At 36.1% G+C, this 20,332-nt stretch overlaps 1 protein-coding gene across 4 annotated transcripts in view; it reads left to right on the forward strand.

Annotated features, from left to right (window-relative positions):
* Window positions 1-20,332, forward strand: part of LOC107088620 (microtubule-associated protein 4-like) — a 100,717-nt gene that overhangs the window by 22,556 nt on the left and 57,829 nt on the right. For 3 of the 4 annotated variants that reach the window (XM_015380904.1, XM_015380906.1, XM_015380908.1), the window contains exons 3-5: window positions 7,156-7,242; window positions 10,142-10,219; window positions 11,964-12,203. In XM_015380904.1, coding sequence (XP_015236390.1) covers window positions 7,156-7,242; window positions 10,142-10,219; window positions 11,964-12,203 — 405 coding nt within the window. The remainder of the gene's footprint in view (window positions 1-7,155; window positions 7,243-10,141; window positions 10,220-11,963; window positions 12,204-20,332) is intronic. The other variant, XM_015380905.1, reaches the window with a different exon arrangement.

A 20,332-nucleotide genomic window follows, 5' to 3' on the forward strand; every position in this document is an offset into this window, starting at 1 on the left:
AGCGACACAACTACAGGTGCAAAAAAAAGGAATATGGCAAAGGAGACATTTTCTGTTCGAGTTAATGTTTAGGTTTATGAAGTTGACTATGGTAGGCTGTTTAAGGTTAATAAAAGCACTCTCCTCTCTGTTGATCCATTTGCAGATCATTAAAGTAAGATTCTTTCTGGCCAAAATCACACTCCTAGTCTGAACTATAATAACAGATTTTCTAAATTACATTTTTTGCAGCAGAATCTAAATTTCAGGAAGTAAAAAAAAACTAAATTGTACTGATTAGAATTAAGTTTTGTATATCTAGAAATGTTTGCACATTTTAAGTGCCTTTGAAATTTATCAGCTTGACTAAATATCTATTTATGATATCTGAAATAAATTACTTCATAGTCAGAATAATACAAATGATGACCAGTAACAATAGGAATATGGATATTTGAAATTAATTTCTATAAATCCAGAAAGTTTATTCTAGATGTGAAGAGTGGCATTTTGTCTGAAATGTTCATTTTGAAAAGGAAAAAAAAAAATATAATAATGATCAGAAATTCTTATTCAGCCAAACTATTACATATCAATACAGCTTGCCATTAGGTGAAGAGAAAGTCTAAAAACATTGCTGGTAGGACCTGTTCATCATCTCTTGGGCTTCCTCCTCATGTTGATTCTGTCTTCCATCACAAAGTAAATACTAAGTGGCTGTTTGCAGCCGCTTCAGATGTTATCATCCTAGGCTTACTAGGTTATTATTACTGAATGAATCCTAATATTTAATTAATCTATTTATATTTAATTTGAAAATTATTCCAGTAGTTCTTTATGTACTGTTGTGTGCCTACTATGAGGTTATCAGTGAGCTGAGGCATAAATAACTGACACAAATATTTGCTTTTGACAGATGAAGTAAGGATTTTTAAAAAGACACTAGCTCTTCCAGGTAATCCTTCATGTTTTGCTATTTGTATGATTTGTTTTAAGTCATGCATTTTACTGTTGTAAATGTCTAAGGTGGAGCAGGAAAGTATAAAATTGAAAAAGAAAAATAAATCATTTGACTTGAATCAATTAACCTAACTGCATTACCAGCTGACAATAATAAGAACACACTTTAGAATTTTGCGTTAAATGCTAACAATATTGTCTTTTGCACTAAAAACTACTGGAGTAAAATTAAGATGCTTTTATTTATGCTAAGCTCTTTTCTACAGGCAAAGGAGAAATAAGAATTTCCTGTCATTTTTAATAAAACACTAAAATGTCTCCAGAGGAATCCCAGTGCTTTTTTTTTTGACAAATACTTTCAACACTTAGATTAGATGCCTCTGCCTTCTAGCATAGACCTCCTCCACCCACAGATGTCCACTCGAATTTATGTCAGAACGTTCTTCAGATCAGTTAATAACTCTCATTTAGGTTCTCTAGATGTAATTAGTAACCACCATAATTTGTGTTATTATCAAGACAAAAGAGAAACACTGATGCAAACACCTTGTTTTCACTGTGGGGATAATTGACTGATTGACTTGACAGTGGAGGAGTTTTCTAAGGGGCCAAAGTGAATAAGAAAATTGGATCATTGGACTTGAATCCAATACACCTGACTGCATTACCAGCTAAGAATAATAACACATTTTAGAATTTGTAAAATTTACTAACAGCATCATAATAATATGGGCCCTTGGGTCACTTCCCTTCCTTCTTCCTCTTTTCACCAATATCTCTTTGGTCAAATAGCTCTTGTTTGATCTACATGATTTCAGTTTGTAAAATCTTTCTTCAGCCTATCCTATTATACTCCATTCGGCCTTGAAGCGGTATTTGTAGCAGAAAAAATATTTTATTGGTCTTGCAGTTTAGTCCTGTGCAGAGAGCTAGAAGTTCTTCTTTCAGACAACAATCCCAACTCCACTAATGCATGTATGACGGTATATGTATATATAGTCTGTCTGTCTGTCTAAATTTTTGCCTCCTGCTGATCACCCTAAAACTTTTAGAATTATTTACATAATTACCTAATTACAATGGAATTATGTAGATACCTCAACTTTTAATGAGCATAACAGTCAGATTGTTTTCAAACACATTTACTGTTTTTATCTGCACATATATACATCAGGGAATTGCAGGGCATGAATCCTGGCGATAACATTGTCATTGTCTCACCGAGGCAGGTGAACATGCTACAGCCCTGACAGCAGAGAGTAAAATCCCCTCTCCTCCTCGATGCTGGTTATCCTGAAGCTCTTAGAATTACAAGTAAATGATGCTAACACTCTGACGGCACGGTGAAAACGAGAGTCCTACGCTGTTAAGACTGTCATCAGCTTGGCTCACCAAGGCAAGTGAAGACGCTACAGCATTGGCAACATTGAGCAAGCTTCTTTTCTTTGCTCAAAGCCCAGTTGCTAAACCCATTGCTATGGAGCTTCCTCTTCAGTATCTGGTGTAATATTCAGTTGTCAAATAAATGCCTATGCCGCTTTGCTATTCTTACGCGTCCAGTGTATTTACGGCTCCAGCTGTCTCATGTTGAAGCTCAATGCGGTGAATAAGAGAGTCCCTGCAACTTCAGCTATGGAGGAGATCTCTGATTGTTGTCTCCGCCTATGTGCCGAGAGAACATTGATACCTAGATGGGCATAATCTGGAGAAACAGACCAGTAGCTCTGACCAGTAGCTCTGTTATGGGAATTTTGTGGAGGTAAAGGTGTCTATTATTGTACTTGGCACCAGGACACCTTAAGCTGGAGGTTGATGATTAACTTTGTAATCGCATCGTCTGACCTTCGGCTGCATCTCTTGGACACTTAGGTGAAGATGGGCAGGGCTGGAAGAGGAGAAAGACTCAGCAGACCCATGTGAGTACTAAGGGTCTGCTGTTAAAGTCTGACAGAGACATTGGTCAAGGGGCAAATTCAAGTGCCACCTCTGGGAGAGGTGGGGGATGTGGATTGTGCTCGACTTTAAGAATGTGGCTTCCTGTTTTTAGAGTTACTGAGGGCTCTTGTCTATGAGTAAGGTGAGAATGGAGCAGGAGATCAACAGATAGATTGATGTATGTTATGGTCAAGAGCGAGCTGGGCCAAAAGCTGTTGATTTACGAGTCGGTCTACATTACTGTCAGCTATGGTAATGAAATTTGGACGATGACCAAGAGAAAAAGATCTCTAATAAAACTGGTGGAAATAAACTTCCTCTGCAGGTTGGTTGGTACTTCCTTAGGGATAAGATAGGGTGAGGACCTAGAGGCCCGGGGTAAAGACGCTTCTCCTCCACATCATGGGGATTTAGCTGAGATGTCTCAGACATCTGTGTCAGATGTTCTTTCTCACGAGGTGTTGAAGGAATCTGCCAAGAGGAGGCCCAGAGGATGGTCTAGGACATGCTGGAGGAACTCTGTTTTTCTGCTGTCCCTGGAATGCCTTGGACTTCCCCTGTAGTAACAGGAGATGTCTGGAGTGACCGAAGTGTGGGAGTCTCTGCTAAGACTGCTGCCACTGCGACCTGGTGCAGAATAAGCGTAAGACAACAAGTATGAGATTAGAATAAAATCTGCATTGAATGATTAAAGATTTCCACAATACATTTAAAGCATACATTATGTTTATTTTTTTTTGTCCTCCACAGCTGCATTGATTTTGATATTTACTATTTTTGTGCCCACAAAACTATCAAAAATCATCCTATGAATGCTGAACCCATTTTCAAGATTTACAGTTATTGTAGCCACAGTATTTTCCATCTCTTCTTTAAACTCATTGCTTCTAATTGTCTTTTTAAATCAAACCCACAAATGTCTTTGTTATTTACTTTTATTTCCTTGGTGCTTGTTTCTGTCTGCACCAGTTGGGCATAACATTTTGTTTTCAAAAGAATATGTTTGACTTTATAAGGTCTGCAGCTGGCTGGTGTCCTCAAATGACTGTCTGGGTTCAGACGGTGCCTGCACTCGTATACTGCATGGGTAAATATCTAAGATGAGGGGAACGAAGAATGTCTTGCAAATTTATGTAGGTAAACTACTGTGATTCCTAGTTTTGACCCTTCAGCATCCATTGAGGTTTGTTCCAAGTTTAACTAACATGGTAACAGCTATAAAAAAAACCACAGGATTTCTATCACCAGGTTCCTATGGTTTTATGTTTTTGTTTTAGATATACTCAGTTTCTTATTGACCAGGGGTTATTACTGTTTCTGTAAAGTGGTGCACTGACAGTTAGGTATTAACAATACATTTCTCTTGCTTATACCGGAGACAAATATGTATACATAATGTTTATATAAAATATAAAAAGTTTCCATAAGAAAACATCAATAAACATGAATTGTATTATACATTTTTAGTTTCAATATAGTTCTAATAATATCTTTTTTTGTCGCTGTCTTTTTTAAGTCAGTAAAGGACGATTTAATCATAGCATGACAATCTTCAGAGCTAGTTTGAGTATTTTTACAACTAAAGGGAAATATATTGTGTTAAAGTTTAAAAAACACTTTAGGTATAAAAAAAGAAGAAGTTATATCATTTGAGTTTTAAAGTCTCAAATGAGGAAAAATTAGGTAAGTAGTAACTTATCACTGTTGCCCTTTTGACATTCCTTATAGTAAAGAGAATTAGTATAAGAAATAAGTTAGAAAAACATTCTATTTTTAACTCATTTAATTCTGGTTAGTGGATCTGAATTTTTTTACAAATGCAGTTTCTATACCTATTTGTTTAACCCAGACATTGCAATTTCAAGTCATCTTACGTGGCACATAAAAAGGAAAAAGCAGGAAATTACTTTAAGTGGGGGCCATCTTAGTTGTAAAAATAGTACTAAAAAAGAGGGAAATGGTGCAGTAAATAGTGAGAGATGAAGACTGTTGTGTGGGTTTTCTATCTAGGGTGACTCTGCAGTTTCTATGTTTCCGACATGTGTGTGTGTGTGTGCTTCGATCCATTCAACCTTCACTGTTGCTTGCTTTCGCTGAATTATTCAAAATGTATTCACGATAACTGATGTGAGTGCCAGTGCCAAAAATATGTGTCCTCATTTCTAATGATAGAAAACAGCTTAACAGCGTAAACATTTAGGTATGCGCAACCAGCCTTGCTGTATCAGTCTCCATAAAAGAAATCAGGTTTTCATGAAAGACCTTCAGCCATTCTTATAAGTGATATTTCAGCACCATGGACAGATACATTAATTGTAAGACTTGCTGATAATATCTGATGTCGGTGAACATCTAATCTATCTGCATTATAGTGTTCTATGGGTGACACATATTGTTACAAGCTGCCCTGACTTCCATAAATGTTTGTTAGATCAAATGAAACTAAAACTCACTTAAGACATAAACATATTTGCATGGCCCTTTAGTTCTTAAAGGAGTTCTTAGCAAAACTCTGCACAGATGCAGTTTGCCCATAACTAAATTAGGTATTAAGCATGTATGTAAGGGGAAGTCTGTAATTTACATAAGAATAAAATATAAAACAAACAGTTTCCCATTCGGAATGAGTAGAATTGTTTGGTTTAAACAAACATCTCTCTCTCTCTCTCTCTCTGTCTGTCTGTCTGTCTGTCTCTCTCTCTCTCTGTCTGTCTGTCTGTCTCTCTCTCTCTCTCTCTCTCTCTCTCTCTCTATTTATAAGTATATGTATAAATATACTTGGATTACCTCCCTTACCACTTAGCATTTCACTAGTGTGCATTCAAGCTGATCTGGTCCATCTGTCCTTCAGAAATATTCAAGTATATCAGTCATAACCAATATGAAAAAAACAAAACAACCTACAAAGTTGTGTTTTCATGCACAGTAAGCCGTATTTAATGATTAAAGGATATACCACTGCAGAGTCTTATATGATTTTTGGTCCTGAACACTGATATGGATGAAGAGACAAAGCTAATACTCAATTTTATTTTCATTTTGGAAGGTTTAAACAGCCTATTGAAGGCTGCTGACAAGGGTATCAACACCAGATATAAGACCGAGGACAAAGCTTTAACCTGTGAAGCCAAGAGGGTTTTAGAACCTATTTTCATCTGGAAATACATTATACAATAAAATCAATCAAGATTACCTCTATGGTTATCAGCTCTTTATGCAAACTTATGGTACTTGTTTAAAGGTAATACATAAAAGTTTTCTTTTCTTTTTTCAATTTCATGCAATATAGCAGATCTTACTATGTTCCTGTATTCCTGCATTGCGACCCCTACACTAAATATTTCTCTATTAATATTTTAAATGTGATTATTTAATTATTGTCAAGTTCTATCTTTCTTTTTAGCAGCAGTAGTAATTTAAAAGTTTTTTTTGTTTTGATGGTTTCAGGTAAATAACGCCACTTGTGCACAGTGAGATCTTAGGTTATTACTATTAGGCTTACAGGGTTTTATAATTTGAAGAAACATTTTGTTTGTCTTTGCTTAGTAGGAAGTTCATTATGCCTTGTAATAACCTCGGATAAATTTGAGATGGTGTTGTTTAGTTAAAAGCATTTTATCGAGCTGCTCTGTAGGATCTAATGGAGAGAGTTGCAAACTCTTCCCTCACCATTAAATTGTTTCATCCTCAATGTATTTTACTTTAGTCTTCACTTCCTCATTCTTAAAACAGTAGAGTAAAAGCTGTGTGTATTTTAAGTCCATGTCTGAACCTATATGTGTGTGTGTGTGTGTGTGTGTGTGTGTGTGTGTGTATCGATTCTCTAAGATAAATCAGCTGACAGTGTGTGTTACTAGGGGAGCCGTTGATGCTGTGTTCTTTCTCTGTGTAACCATGGCAATGTCCCCTTTAGGGAGGTGTTGTGTCTGCAAACCTCAGTGTCAAAAGATATACCATGCCCTCGCACTCGGTCTGGAGAAGGTGGTTTTAGTGAAGCTGCATCCGTCTGAGGGACAAACAGCTGACGGGGCCGAGTGGCAAATAAATTCAACAGCCGTATTAAATCCGTCTCACTCACCGAGTCAAAAGTTTTCACTTGGAGATGTGCCCTGAAGAATCAAAAGGCACTCTTAACTATTTAAATGGATTCCACCTCTGTTTATCCAATCTATATTAGTCAGTGAATGCAGAAAAACACCCGGTTGCATACAACAGAAATAAACCATTGTTATATACAAATGTGCAAAAGTTTATCTTAAATCTTTTATTTATTTTCTCTAGGTCAAGGGATGATGTCATCTATGATGTCCTCTGTGGGACGTCAGGACCCCCAAGGACAGCCGGCCTTCAGCTCTGACTACCTGTCTGGTGAGGGATGAAGGAGTGCATCAGTGACAGAGAATACGATCACTGTTCTGCTCATGCACTGGAACACAGCCAGAGAGACAAATATTAACCCAAATACATCCAAACTTTTTTTTTTAAACTGCTATTAAGAGTGTGTTTTACAAAATATATTTAGAAACAGTTTGCTTTACTTCAGTTAACCAATAGCAGCTCCTTTAATCAGAAATCAGATCTACAAGGAGTTATAAAAAAACTAACCCCTCAGAGGTTTTAGGTTGGTTCTGCTGACCTTGCTGCCTGCATTAAGATCCTCCTATACTGATGTCAGCATTTATGTAATGAAGGTTTAGTCGTTGGTGATAATTATGAGAATAACTAAATAAATTTAAGTGATCTGATCAACAATAGTTCATCTGAATCTTGCCTAAAGTTACTGACCATAGAGATGTATTTTCTAAGATTTTAATTGATGGACAAATCATTACAAATCCTGAGCAGGTAAAATATTTAGGTGTTATATCTGAACCAAATCCGAGACCATGGTCTAAGCCAGAAAAGGGTAGAGTGCCTTGGGGTATGTTGGGGTCTTCATCACGAATGAGGGCAAGATGGAGCGAGAGATCGATAGGCGGATTGGTGCGGCGTCTGATGTGTAGCATGATCTCTACCGATCTGTTGTGTTGAAGAGAGCTGAGCCAAAAGGCAAAGCTCTCGATTTACCGGTCGATCTACGTTCCTGCCCTCATCTATGGTCATGAGGTTTGGGTCATGACTGAAAGAACAAGATCCTGGATACAAGCAGCCTAAACAAATTTTCTCTGTAGTGTTTCTGGGCTCTCTCTTAGAGATAGGATGAGGAGCTCAGTCATCCAGGGAGGACTCAGAGTAGAGCCGCTGCTCCTCCACATCGAGAGGAGCCAGTTGATGCGGTTCAGGATTCTGGTTAGGATGCCTCCTGGACGTCTGGTGAGGTGTTCCAGGCAGGAGACCCAGAACACGCTGAAGGGACCATGTTTCTCGGCTGGCCTTGCAGCGTCTTGGGGTTCCCCCAGAGGAGCTGGCCCAAGTTGCTGGGGAGAGGGACGTCTGGGCCTCCCTACTGAACCACATTTAGGCTTTAAAAAGCACATAAAAAAGTTATCAAACACTTTCAAATTTAATATGCGACAATACAGACACATTTGAAATTCCCTTGCAATTAAGGCCTCAGGAGGTTACCTAAATGCAATGATTGTCCCACATTATTGTACGACAAGTTGGTCACAGGCTTGTAAACCTGCTCTCAAGCCACTTGAGTTATTATATAAAAGTTCTCTAAAGATCCATGATAAAAAAAAAGCAGACGATTCCGTCACTCTCATATCATCGTAAAACACAAATTTCTCAGCTTTGAAAATATGATAATCCATACAAATCTGTGTCTGATGCATAAGATCCTCCATGGCACCGCTGCTCCTCCACTAAAACAGCTTATATCTTTGGGCTTGGAAACAACAGTTTTAGCCACTAGATGAACAGTGCAAGGTGAATGCAGGATCCCTAGATGCAGAACAGCATTTGGAAACTCTTCTTTTTGTTGTGTTGCCATTTTTAAGTAGAATTAAAAGCACAGTCAACAAAATTTCAGGCTCAGTTTAGAAATAAAATTGTACATCCAAAAGAAACCCCTGATACTGGGTCTGAACTAAGTGGGATGGAAACAAAAAGGTGAAAACTACAATAAAAAATGATAATTCACATGCATCTTTCTCTAATACATGCACATGTGCTTGGTTTATTTATCAGTATGACCCATGATGTGCAGTTCAAGGAGCAATAAGTAAAAAAAAAAGGCTATAAGAATAAACAAAATCATTCTTGGTTGTCATCCAGGAGGGAAGTAATATTCCCTAAAAACAATTGTTTGTTTTCATCGAAAACATAGTGAAGTTTTTCTCCTTTCAAACAAAGATGTCAACTACTTCAGTGCAGTTTGTAGCCTGTTTACTTCCTGGTTCCTAGCCAATCGTATGAAAATACCCAGAGTTACCAAAACAGAAAGCAGAATTTGGTAGCTTATATTGGCAAAAAAAAAAAAATGAAACAGAAAAAAACCTGAAAATGAACCGTAAATTTACATTCATATGTTTATATTACTGTTTTTATATGTTTTTTACTATTTTTCAAGGCTGCACTTAAAAAAAAAAGAAATTTTCTGTTGTAAAGGAAATTTCTTTTTGTTTTACACTTGTGTAAACAAAATGACAAATAAATCTCTCTAAGTCTAAAAAAATAGCCGCCTTCAAAACTGGAAGCCAGTAAAAGAAGCAGCTCAGAAAAAGTCTCCATTGTACCTTAGAGGCTTCAGAATCCTGTTACTGTGGCTCAATCGTCTTCTCCTCAAATGTTGAATTTAATTTTTTTTTATATTTATGGTAAATATATATTCACACCTCCAAATATTCAACAAAAACCTAATTTTCAGATTTATTATTATCTATTAATATCTATAATGAATCCTTACAATTTAGTTGAAATGCTAAAGCCATGCAAATTATAACTGCCCTTAAAGAGTTATAACCCTCAAGCATAGATTTTATTTTATTTTGACATTTTAAAATAATACAGTAGTTCTGTTCTGTGTTGAAGATGTTTGTAATTATTAATGTTCTATATTGTTCATGTATGTTCTTTTTTTGCAATAAAAATAAAAAAACATCATGAATTTAGCTGTGCTATGTCCTCTTGACTTGGCCACCTGCGTGACAGTTCTGAAAGGGTTAAAAAACAAACTAGGTGTCATTATTGCTTGTTGCTTCTTTAATCTGTGTCATTTCAAACTGTCGATCATTATTCAGTCGTTGTGTAACTGCTGCTTTTCTCTTTCACGCTCTGTCCCTGTTATGCTTTCTTCCATTTTGCTTGTCTCTGTCCCCCTCAGGTCCAGTGATGGGTGGCATGACAGGTCAATGGAGCCTGAACAAGACAAAGGACAGCAGCATGCCTGATTCATTTCTAGGTCTACTTTACTTTTTTATCTCTTGCGTAAAATTACAGCTTAACTTGACTAGATTAAAAATCTACCCACTAATTGTGCCTTTTTTGAAGTATTCAGACTCCTTAAACATTTTCTCATGTTAGAGCCACAAAATGTGGTCAGTTTGACACAGGATGTTTGATTTTTTTAACTGGGGAAGAAAAACGCTGCACAATTTAGAATGTTGTAATAAATAAAAATCAGAAAAGTGTAAAGTGAATTTGTATTGATTATTTAGAGAATGGGTTACGGTTAGGGAAGGTAGGTTACTGCTTATTGTGCATTGAGAAACATTGTGTCAACTACCTTAACACAGCCAAGAGCTTTGATTTGAATCGCTGCAGCTCTATCTCTAAATATATAAATAGGGTAAAGGATGGACTGGAAGATAAATCTCTACCTTAAGCTTTCAGGATTTCCCCATGTTTAGTTCCATCCATCTTCCCAACAACTCTGAGCTGCCTCCCTTTTTAAACTGAAGAAAAACTCCCTTCAGGATAATTCAGTCACTGCCAAGTTTCATTAGGACTTTTTGAGGCTTTCTTAAAGCAGTAGTTTTCTTTCTGCCTCTTTTCTTTACACTACTCATAGACGTTCTGTCTGCAGTCTTGCACTAAAAGCCCTTTTTTTTTTCATTTAGCAATTTAGCATTATTCTGCATTGGTCTGTTTCATTTAAACCCAATAAAATGTTTTGCAGTTTATTTTTGTATCTTAACATTATGTGGAAAAGTTTTGGAGTTTTTGCACGGCATTGTATGTTACAGATTTTAGGCTTAGCCTAGCTTATTCCATATTTTAGGACATTTAAGGTAGGATTGAGATATATTTTACAAATGGAACAACCTGGAAGGTAAATACCTTGTTGAAAGCTGCTGCTTTGATTACATTTCTTGTCTCTCTATTGCTTCAGTCTCAATGACCCATCATATGTATGTGGGTCACTGCCTTGCAAGCTTTTTCTTTATCTTAGAAATGTGCTGCTCCTCATTCGTTCACTGTTTCTTCCATTGCTTTCTCTCTTTTCTTTCTGTCACATTTATCTTCAATTATAATTTACAGCAGATGTCCACTGTCCCTAATAATTTATTAAATAAAATAGATTTACATGAAAGGAAAGATTTACAGTGTATAAGCATAAATAATTTCTTATCATTAATGTATTTTTTTTGGTTTTGAAAACAATCTTTGTGTGTTAAGATTCACTTTTGTATATGTAAATCAACTGTTTAGAAACGAAAAGCAAAAGACACATAAAAACAGGTCAGAAATTTAACCTCACCTCTAGACCCAGTGAACCTATCCAATGGGTGAGGGGGCACATCATGATTTAGAATAGAATAGAAAATCCCTTTATTGTCCCACAATGGGGAAATTCTGGTGTTTACAGCAGCAAAAAGATTATAAAACAGAAAACTTAGCCTCTGAGAGGAATATAACGCAATTAGATACCAAAGAGGATTTAAATGACTGCCTCCAGAGCATACCTCTAGTCTGTGGCTACGTTTGATATGTTTAGCATTCGTAATGATTGGTGATTATCGGTTTTCCAGCAATGTTGTTTAAGATTTTTCCATAAGGTTATGAATTATGGCCTCTTCTTACTTTTTTTAATCCACACTGTAAATAAACTACCAAAAAGGAAAGTGCCTGCACTTATCTTTCATCACAACTCTATTTGTTTGTCTACTGATAATATTTATTTCTCTGCTGTATTTCCTCCTTAGGTTTCTCTCAGACTGGGATGGGTGGGACCATGGGGTCCGGCCTGCCACCATTCCAGTCCACAATGACCTCTGGTCTTGGACACACTGGGATGAGCCCAGCTATGGACACCCAGAAGAGCTCAGGCCTGTTTGGTGTGGAGAACAAAACCACCAGTAACATGAGTGGAAGCAATACTTTTAAAACCAGCGATCCATTTTCATCAGGTGGCCCAGGAATCCCCTCAGTGGATCACTCTACAGGTATCAGAACATTGCATTCAGGATTGAATGGTGATGCCTTAGGAAAAGAGTTATTATATGCATATCTAAATATCATAGAGACATGAAATACAGAGCCTTACAAAGATATACACACTCCTTTAAAATGTTGAGTTGTCACAACCACAAACCTTAATGTATTTACTGGGAACGTGTTACTGTAGGTTCTTTTGGTCTGTTTCAAGATGATTTTTTGTTTCCTAATTCATTGTAGTTCCAGGAACTAATTGGACCATTCTAAAAACATAATTTAGTTGTAGCTCTCTGTATGAAGTTCTTATTATTTTCTTTCTTATTAGGTTAGGTTTTAATTCAGTACACAGTTTAAGTGTTTAACCCCCCAAAGAACTCTGGCTGGCATTCCCTCCCGCGTGAAGAAAATCAGCCCAACACTCTGATGCATCATTCCCCATTAGGCCATCACCAATATGGTGTTTTTCTTTTTTTTCCCAATGACTTACAGGTGCAGATGCACATTACACAGTGAAATGTGCCACAAATGAAATACTCTGCAAACACATAAATGATGCAAACGCCAAAGCACAATTGCATAAAAAATCGGAATTGCCTTCAAAGTAAAAATGATTCAGTCATAGAAAATAAAAGAAAAAAACAAAAAACAAATCTGCAAATACTGAAAGAAAACAGCTATTTTTTAACAAAGCTGCAAATCTGCTCCATGTAACCAGAATGCATCAGAGCGCTAGAGTCGACCAGAAATGCAAACCGTTATGAATCAGTCTTTAGCACTCTAATTTTATCTTCTTTAATATGATGCTTTTATGTAATATTGTAAACAATTATGGTTCTTAGGAATGAAACAAAATAAAATGAACCTTTGCTTTCTTCCCCATAAGCCTTGGGGTTCAACTTCCCTTTGAAAAGTGGGAAACTTACATCTTGTGCACTGATTTTGCAACTTTTTTAACTCGCTGTTGTTTTTATTATATGCAGCATTTCTTGTATTGTTTTTTTTTTTTGTACCATGTACAAGAGGTTTTGCATATAGACTAATAACTTCAGTCCAATTTAGAGATTGCATTGAAATATTTTCCGAGGATATCCAAATTTTAAAATGTTTTATTATCTTCTATGTCTGGTTTTAATTTCTCTACAACTAAAACTGTGGTCAGTCCTTTAGGGTCCTGTCACACCGTGCCGATTTAGACAGAGTATGCCTGACGTCCCAGAATCTGCTAAAACGCATACAAAAGGCATTCGCTGAACTTTCTATGTATTTTTTCAATTTCAGGCATATACATAGGGTATTCATAATGAGTCCAGAGCATATGTCCAATGACAGCCTAACTTCTGCATAACGCACGGCAGCGTAATGCCCATGCACAAGCATCATTTCATGGGCATTACAAAGCATCAATTAAAGCTGCTCCCCTCAGGCGCATGGCTGCACCCTTCCTGGAGGCGCCCGGTCTGCATAAAAGGATGTCTTTGATCACGGTATTAACCCAGATGCTATTTACCACCCAACCCCAAAAAAAAAGAATGAATAAAAATAAAAACAAAGAAAGAAGGTTTGGAGTCATAGCAGATTCAGCTCATGTTTGCTATGAAGTTTGTTGGTCGTGGCCGTGGGTGTGAACGTAGGAAGGATCCATCACAAACACCTTCATGCTCACCCTATGATGGGGATGCAGTCTGGAGGAGCATAGACAGTTTCCCCATGTGACCCCCTTTATTCCAAAACGCTGCCAATATACCATTATATGGTAGCTGTACGTTAGAAACACGTTCATTGGTCATCTGGAACACGTCAGATATGTTGATATGAATTGGAGATAAGTTCTTGATAAGTTACACACAAGTTAAGCACACATTACCCATAGGTTCTGGATAAGCTAGGCACCACGATTTATGAGTAACTTACACTTCACGTATGTCAACAATCAAATGACTTACCTTTAACTGATGACCCAAGTATGTCATACGCTGCCATAGTTAGGGAAATTATGAGCATGCTCAAAATAACTCGAAATACTCGCCGTATGTCCACGCGTGCCAGCGTGCTACAGCGTGATCATAACATATACAAAACGTACCAATAACTTATCCAACATATGCCAGCATTTTTGCCAGATTTTTCATATGTCTGTTATAAGCTGGTCTAAATGGTCAAGGTGTGACGGGCTTAACAATCTGTTTGTTATCAGATTTGACTTAAAATATCACTAAACATACTTGAAAATCCGCCATCTTTGGATTTTTACTTGTAAAAGCTTTTAACAAAAAAAAAAAAGGAAATAACTTTTCCTGTACCTTAGATTATCCTCTAATTTGTTTTGGTGTACTATAAAAGATATACCAAACAAAATGCACTGAGGTTTGTGGTTAAAGGTTAACAAAAAATAAAAAGTTGAATATTTTATTTTGATTTAAACCTTTAGGCTGAAGTGAGTCATTTTAGGTTGTTGAAGAATTAAAATCCAAAGCTTATTTATTACATTATGTGATATAAAATGTACCAAAGTGTTAATCTAAACTTGAGTACAAGCTTTGGAGTTTGTGTAGCAAAGAAAAAGTAATCACCATAATTGCATTGGGCATGCTTTCAGCAGCAGAGGGCAGCCTTTTCTTGTTGTTTTCCCTGTCACCGGAGCACTCTCAACCCTATTTATTTTATCGCCGTCTGCCTCATGACTTCACCTTCTGTCTACTTGTACAGGGACAATAAACAAGTCTTTAATGTATTCTTTGTGTGGTGCACCGTGAAGTGGAATAATACTGGCGTTTGCAAGGTACCCTAAATTGCAAATCGGTAATGTCTATCATAATCAGTTGCTTGTTGATGGGATGAACAGCAGAGGAACGATTAATTTTGTTGTTGCCAAGCAACAATAACATGTACCCAAGGGTGCTATGGGAAAAAAGCTGCAAATTTTAGAACTGAGGAGGGAAGAGCATGCAGTGCCAATACTGATTTCATCATCTAGGCCTAATTTTGAATTCCAGACATTCTGTCCTGGATATCTGTTTCATGTTAGAATCAAGGGCTTATTTTAGTTTAACATCCACACATTTGAATCACTTATTGCCAATGCTTTTGTGACACTTATATGTATATAGCAGAAATCTTTAAATGTTTCTTCGTAAAGATAAATGTGAACTACAGTTAGGAGAAAACCTCTCCCTACCCAGAGGTTTTACTGCTGCAATCTCATGGCTGAAAGTGGGTGCTTTAATGGTCTTTTGAAAAAATGAGACAGGCAGCTGTGTTTGTTTGAGTCTAAAATTATCTTCCTATCCTCCATTAAATTTTCAGGAAGAGATTGAAGTGATATAACAACATGCTGCTATTTTAAACTCAGAGCTGAGCTGACTCTGCCCTCACACAGAATACCTGTCGTCATTCTGTGGAGTCAAATCTATTGGCATCTCTGGAAAAAAGCATGAAAATCATTAAAATAATGGCTTAATTTAAGTAATACCCTACAAAGACATCCTACAAAAAAAAAATCTGAAAATGAATGTCTGATTATTCAATGGGGAATATGCCCAATCTAAAGAAAAATTTATATTTTGCCAGAAGAACAGACCTTATTTTTACCTTTAATATTTCACAAGGTTGGAGCAGAGAGGAACAAGAGAGAAAACTTTTGCTATGTCTTTAAATAATCTCTAACTCACCCAGAAGCCTTTGCTCTCTCTTCTGCTCTCGTCTCTTTAAGTCACCCATCAGTTTTTGAACAGGATTAAGATCAGTTGTCTGGCAGCCATTAAAAAGCATGATTTTCAGTCTGCTTAAAAATTACAATACTAATTTTGTAATATGTTTTGGATCATCATCCAGCTCGAAAAGCCACTTAAGACCAATCTCCAGTTGATTTAGTTTTTATTCATTAAAATCCTGGTATCTCCAACATGTAATCTTTCTCTCTAATTAAGCTCCAGGGCCTATTACCTAATTTAAGCCCACAGCAGCATACATCATCTACTCTGCATATGACTGTACATGTGGAACTTCAGCCAGGTCCAACTGGACTGGTCATTGGTTTAAAGTTTAGCTTTCATATTTTCTGATGAAAGAAAAGGCTTATTCTGTGTCTAATAGTTGTTATGGAGACTTGGTGACCCCAAGAGGAGACAGCTTGTTGCAGTGGACAATAGTGAGTTTGGGGGATTTTCATTTTTACGCTGTGCTCATCATGTTAAGTGAAAAGATAAAAAGTAGGTTTTCTTTTTAGCCTATCGATCTGACTGTTAAAACATGGCAAAGATTAGGTTAGTAGTTATTTTTTGTAGCAATTTAATGACTAATGAAGCTTAACAGAAAGCTGCTTTACTTGAATGGGATGTTCCCTCATCTTAAAAAGTAACGTTTGTTAAATCTCCCTGTCATACCTCAGAGAAACAAAAAGTAATTGATCAAAATAATAATTTGCGAGGAACTTAGATATTTTTTTCCTTACATTTCTGGCGTAAAAGTAGTAAATTAAATTTTTTGGTCTTTACACACAATTCCAAATAAAACCAACTGGATTTGTCATAATCTTTAAAAAAAAAAAATCAGAGAACTGAGGCCAGGCATAAAACTTCAGCTGAACTACATATTTTTATTGTGTCTGCCTTATATTTTGCAAAAAAAAAAAAAAAAAAATGTAATGAACAGTTCAACAAAGTATGTATTCTTATATTGTGGGGTTTTTGCTTGTATAACAGACACAACAGGACATGCATGTTCCTTCTTGACATGTGAAAAGTTTCAATTCTCATAAAGTTTTCAATTATTGGCTTCATAATTAATTCCTCATGAGTTATCGCTTTCAATAAATAGATTTGGCCTTTAAATCAATCATGTTACATTTAAAAAACAAAAACGAAGGGAAGGGCGATGGAGGAATGATGACAAATTAGCCTAAGCTGTAGCTTCACATTTCCTGCTGTTTTTTTGTAAGTTCTAGTTCTCTGCAGATATGCCTGTGTCCCTGCAGTGCAACTCTGTACCCACCCTTACAGTAATCCCTTTTTTGCACAATTCCAAGCTCACCTATTTTTATTCACTTATTTATTTAGTTCAGACAGGAAAAAGCATCTATTAAAACCATATTACATTAACTATGGATGGTAATATCTCAACTGCCTGTTCATAGCTGATAAAGTTCCTCCTCACAAGGAAAAAAATAGCAACTTCATTTAATTTAGAAAACAGGAAAGGGTGTCATATTTAAAAGGAAGAGTGCTGTTCTCTACTTCAGTGATATAATACCCGGTAAAGAGGGCGTGATGGAAACAGGATAATAAAACTTAGGTAGAAAAGTATTTTAAACAAACAGGATAAAAGGTAAATTTAGAAGGTTCTTCATGCTTATGGTTTATATTTGTCCATTCTTTTTTTTTTTTTACTTTACTTTTGTTGTTGTCAATACGAAGTAAGAAATACAAAAATATGCTTAACTATATAAGTTCAGTAGAAAAGAATCAACAACTAAATCCCTAAGTCCCTAAAAAAAGGTAGCAACATCTCTTGAATTTACAAATTTAACATCATAATCAAAACTGTTGCTATTTTAATAGGATTTTATGTGAGAGACCAGCTCTAAGTACCAGGCAATGTATTTTTCCAATAGAAAACTGAAGGGTGCTCCATGGTAAACAATCATTTTTAGTCTAACTCTGACGGCACCTACTGGAATCAGTAAGTAGAGCCTACCTTTTTGTGATCTGATTTAACAGAGATTTACACAGATACTGAGTAAAAGTAGTTTGATCATTCCTGTGTAAAAGACTACTGTCTGGATGTTCCCCCTTCAGCTGATCAATGACCCAAAACACACAGCTAGAGCTACAATTGGTGTTTCCCTTTCATTTTCTTCATAGATTTGCATTATTATCAATAGAATCCTAATTCAGGACAATCAGATTTTTTTCTGGATATTGAAGGAATTGGGAAAGAAAAACTTGATATAAGTATTTTCATAGGCCACTGCCTACCAAGATAGAACAGACAAATAGAGCTATGTGTTCTATGCCAACCCAATGCTTTGGTTTGTCAAAGCCTGTATGTGTCCTCGTTTTGTGTCTCTTTGTAACATTCCGTTTGTTTTGGATGTCATTTTATTGTGTCCATGTTTACATTGGTTGATGTTATTCTTCAGACATGCATGCATTCAATTTGCCGCATGCTGCATCCTGTGAGCTATGAGCTTGATTTGTTTGTCTTGTTTAGTTTGTTCATGGTCTTGTTGCTTCCAGTGTGCTTGATTTGTTTTGTTTATATGCCTGCTGAATTCACAGGAGCCTCCCTGTCCCTTGGATGACAACAATGTTGTTTAGAAAAAAAAAGTCTCACAGTGTATCTAGGCAAGATTTTATTATTCAAATGTTTAAAAACAGTCATATAAGCTCTTAATGATCATTCTTCAAAAGAACTGACTTTAACATTACTTGCTGCCATGTACAATTATTTGAGTTTGTGATGCTCTAACATTGTTTGGTAGGTGAAATATAGCAATAAAAATAAATCCAGCTCATAAGAAAAGCCAGTATTCAATGTCGGCTTTATGAGATGGGATGAGATTCTAGAATTATTAATAATAAAGAAAAAAAAAATGGGGTTTGTAAAGGTTTAACAAATCATAAACTGTGTTTAAAAAAATCCAGTATAGAATATTCCAGTCCAAATTAGAAAAACCCATTAATTGTGGTCTTTATCCTTTTCTCAACCACAGTCATCCTAAAGACTAAGTAAAAGGCTTCCTTTTTCCCTCAAATAAAATATTACATAAAATGTTAAATAAAGAAAAGCTAAATTTACTGTTGAAGTATCCAGTTCATGTTTGATCATTAGGTTTGAACAACAGATTATAAACTGAAGTCCAAATAAAAAAAAAAAAAAGCAGCGAAAAACTGTAAAGCCCCCTGACAAGTCAGAATTAACATTAACAAAAAATATTAAAGTAAATCTCATACTCTGGCTCCTTACCCACAACATATACATTTTACATGCTGGTTACACTTAGAACTGTGTTACACTTGTAGTAGCTCATATTTTGACCAAATCACCAAGAGTCAAAAAAAGTTTCTATGACTGCAAATAGAGTCAAGGAAAAAAAAAAAAAAAAACAAAGTACTATACAGCTGCTTCCATTGAATTTATACAGAAAGGCGTCGACTGGGTGCAGCTAATTCAATTCTTTACTACCAGTTGACTACTTCTGTAAAAGATTTATTTTTTGGAGCCTGCAGGAGTTTAACACAATGACAGGAAAAAGCAATGTTGGCGGTGACTTTAGGGAACGAATGTTGCTAGATATTAACAACTCAAAGTCTTTTTGGTACAGTGAGAAAATGATCTAATGTTTTAAAGAAAGTTGCCAGTCTCCCTATATATGTCTTCTAGCCAACTACCCCCCTAGATCAAACAGTAGACATTTAGGTACCAGTGATTTACATGCAGATCAGACCAAAATAAAATGTTTTGCCATAATTCATAGCAATACAATTTGAGAAAAGCAAGAAAACAATCTGCATACCTAATCCTGAAAATGAAAATCGTTATATTTCTAAAAGACTATGAAAAGCAGAGTATGGCCAGAGTAAGTCATTAACTTAGTGCTTGGTAGATGAATATGTTTGGTTCCTGAACTTCCTGAGAAATATCACTGTCTCCCAAAAAATGGTAATTTAACTACATTCATGCTCAAATAAGTAGAACAATATACTCAATCTTATTTCAACATTACATCTAATAGCTTAAACCATGTAGACCTTATCGTATATCTTCCATGAACTGATCTGAAAGCGACGGCTCTAATCATATTTAGAAGTGGTCACGGCCCCAACTAGATAATTTCCTTTTGTTAATATGTTTTGAACATTAGAGCTGTGAATTATCTATAAATATAGATTCTCTAATGTCTAAGAATGTTCACCAACATCTAAATAAAGTATTTGGAATATTTATGACACAATTAATTTTGTGGGGAAGAGAAACTTTGGGGTTGTTCTAAGATCAATCTTACAAATGATAGGGTTTCATGTTTAGATTTCTTCCCCAACTTTTTTTAATTTCCATCCATCCATCCATCCATCCATCCATCCATCCATCCATCCATCCATCCATCCATCCATCCATCCATCCATCCATCCATCCATCC

The sequence above is a fragment of the Cyprinodon variegatus genome, unplaced genomic scaffold (assembly GCF_000732505.1).
Source record: "Cyprinodon variegatus isolate N-32 unplaced genomic scaffold, C_variegatus-1.0 Scaffold224, whole genome shotgun sequence".
Classification (NCBI taxonomy): domain Eukaryota; kingdom Metazoa; phylum Chordata; class Actinopteri; order Cyprinodontiformes; family Cyprinodontidae; genus Cyprinodon; species Cyprinodon variegatus.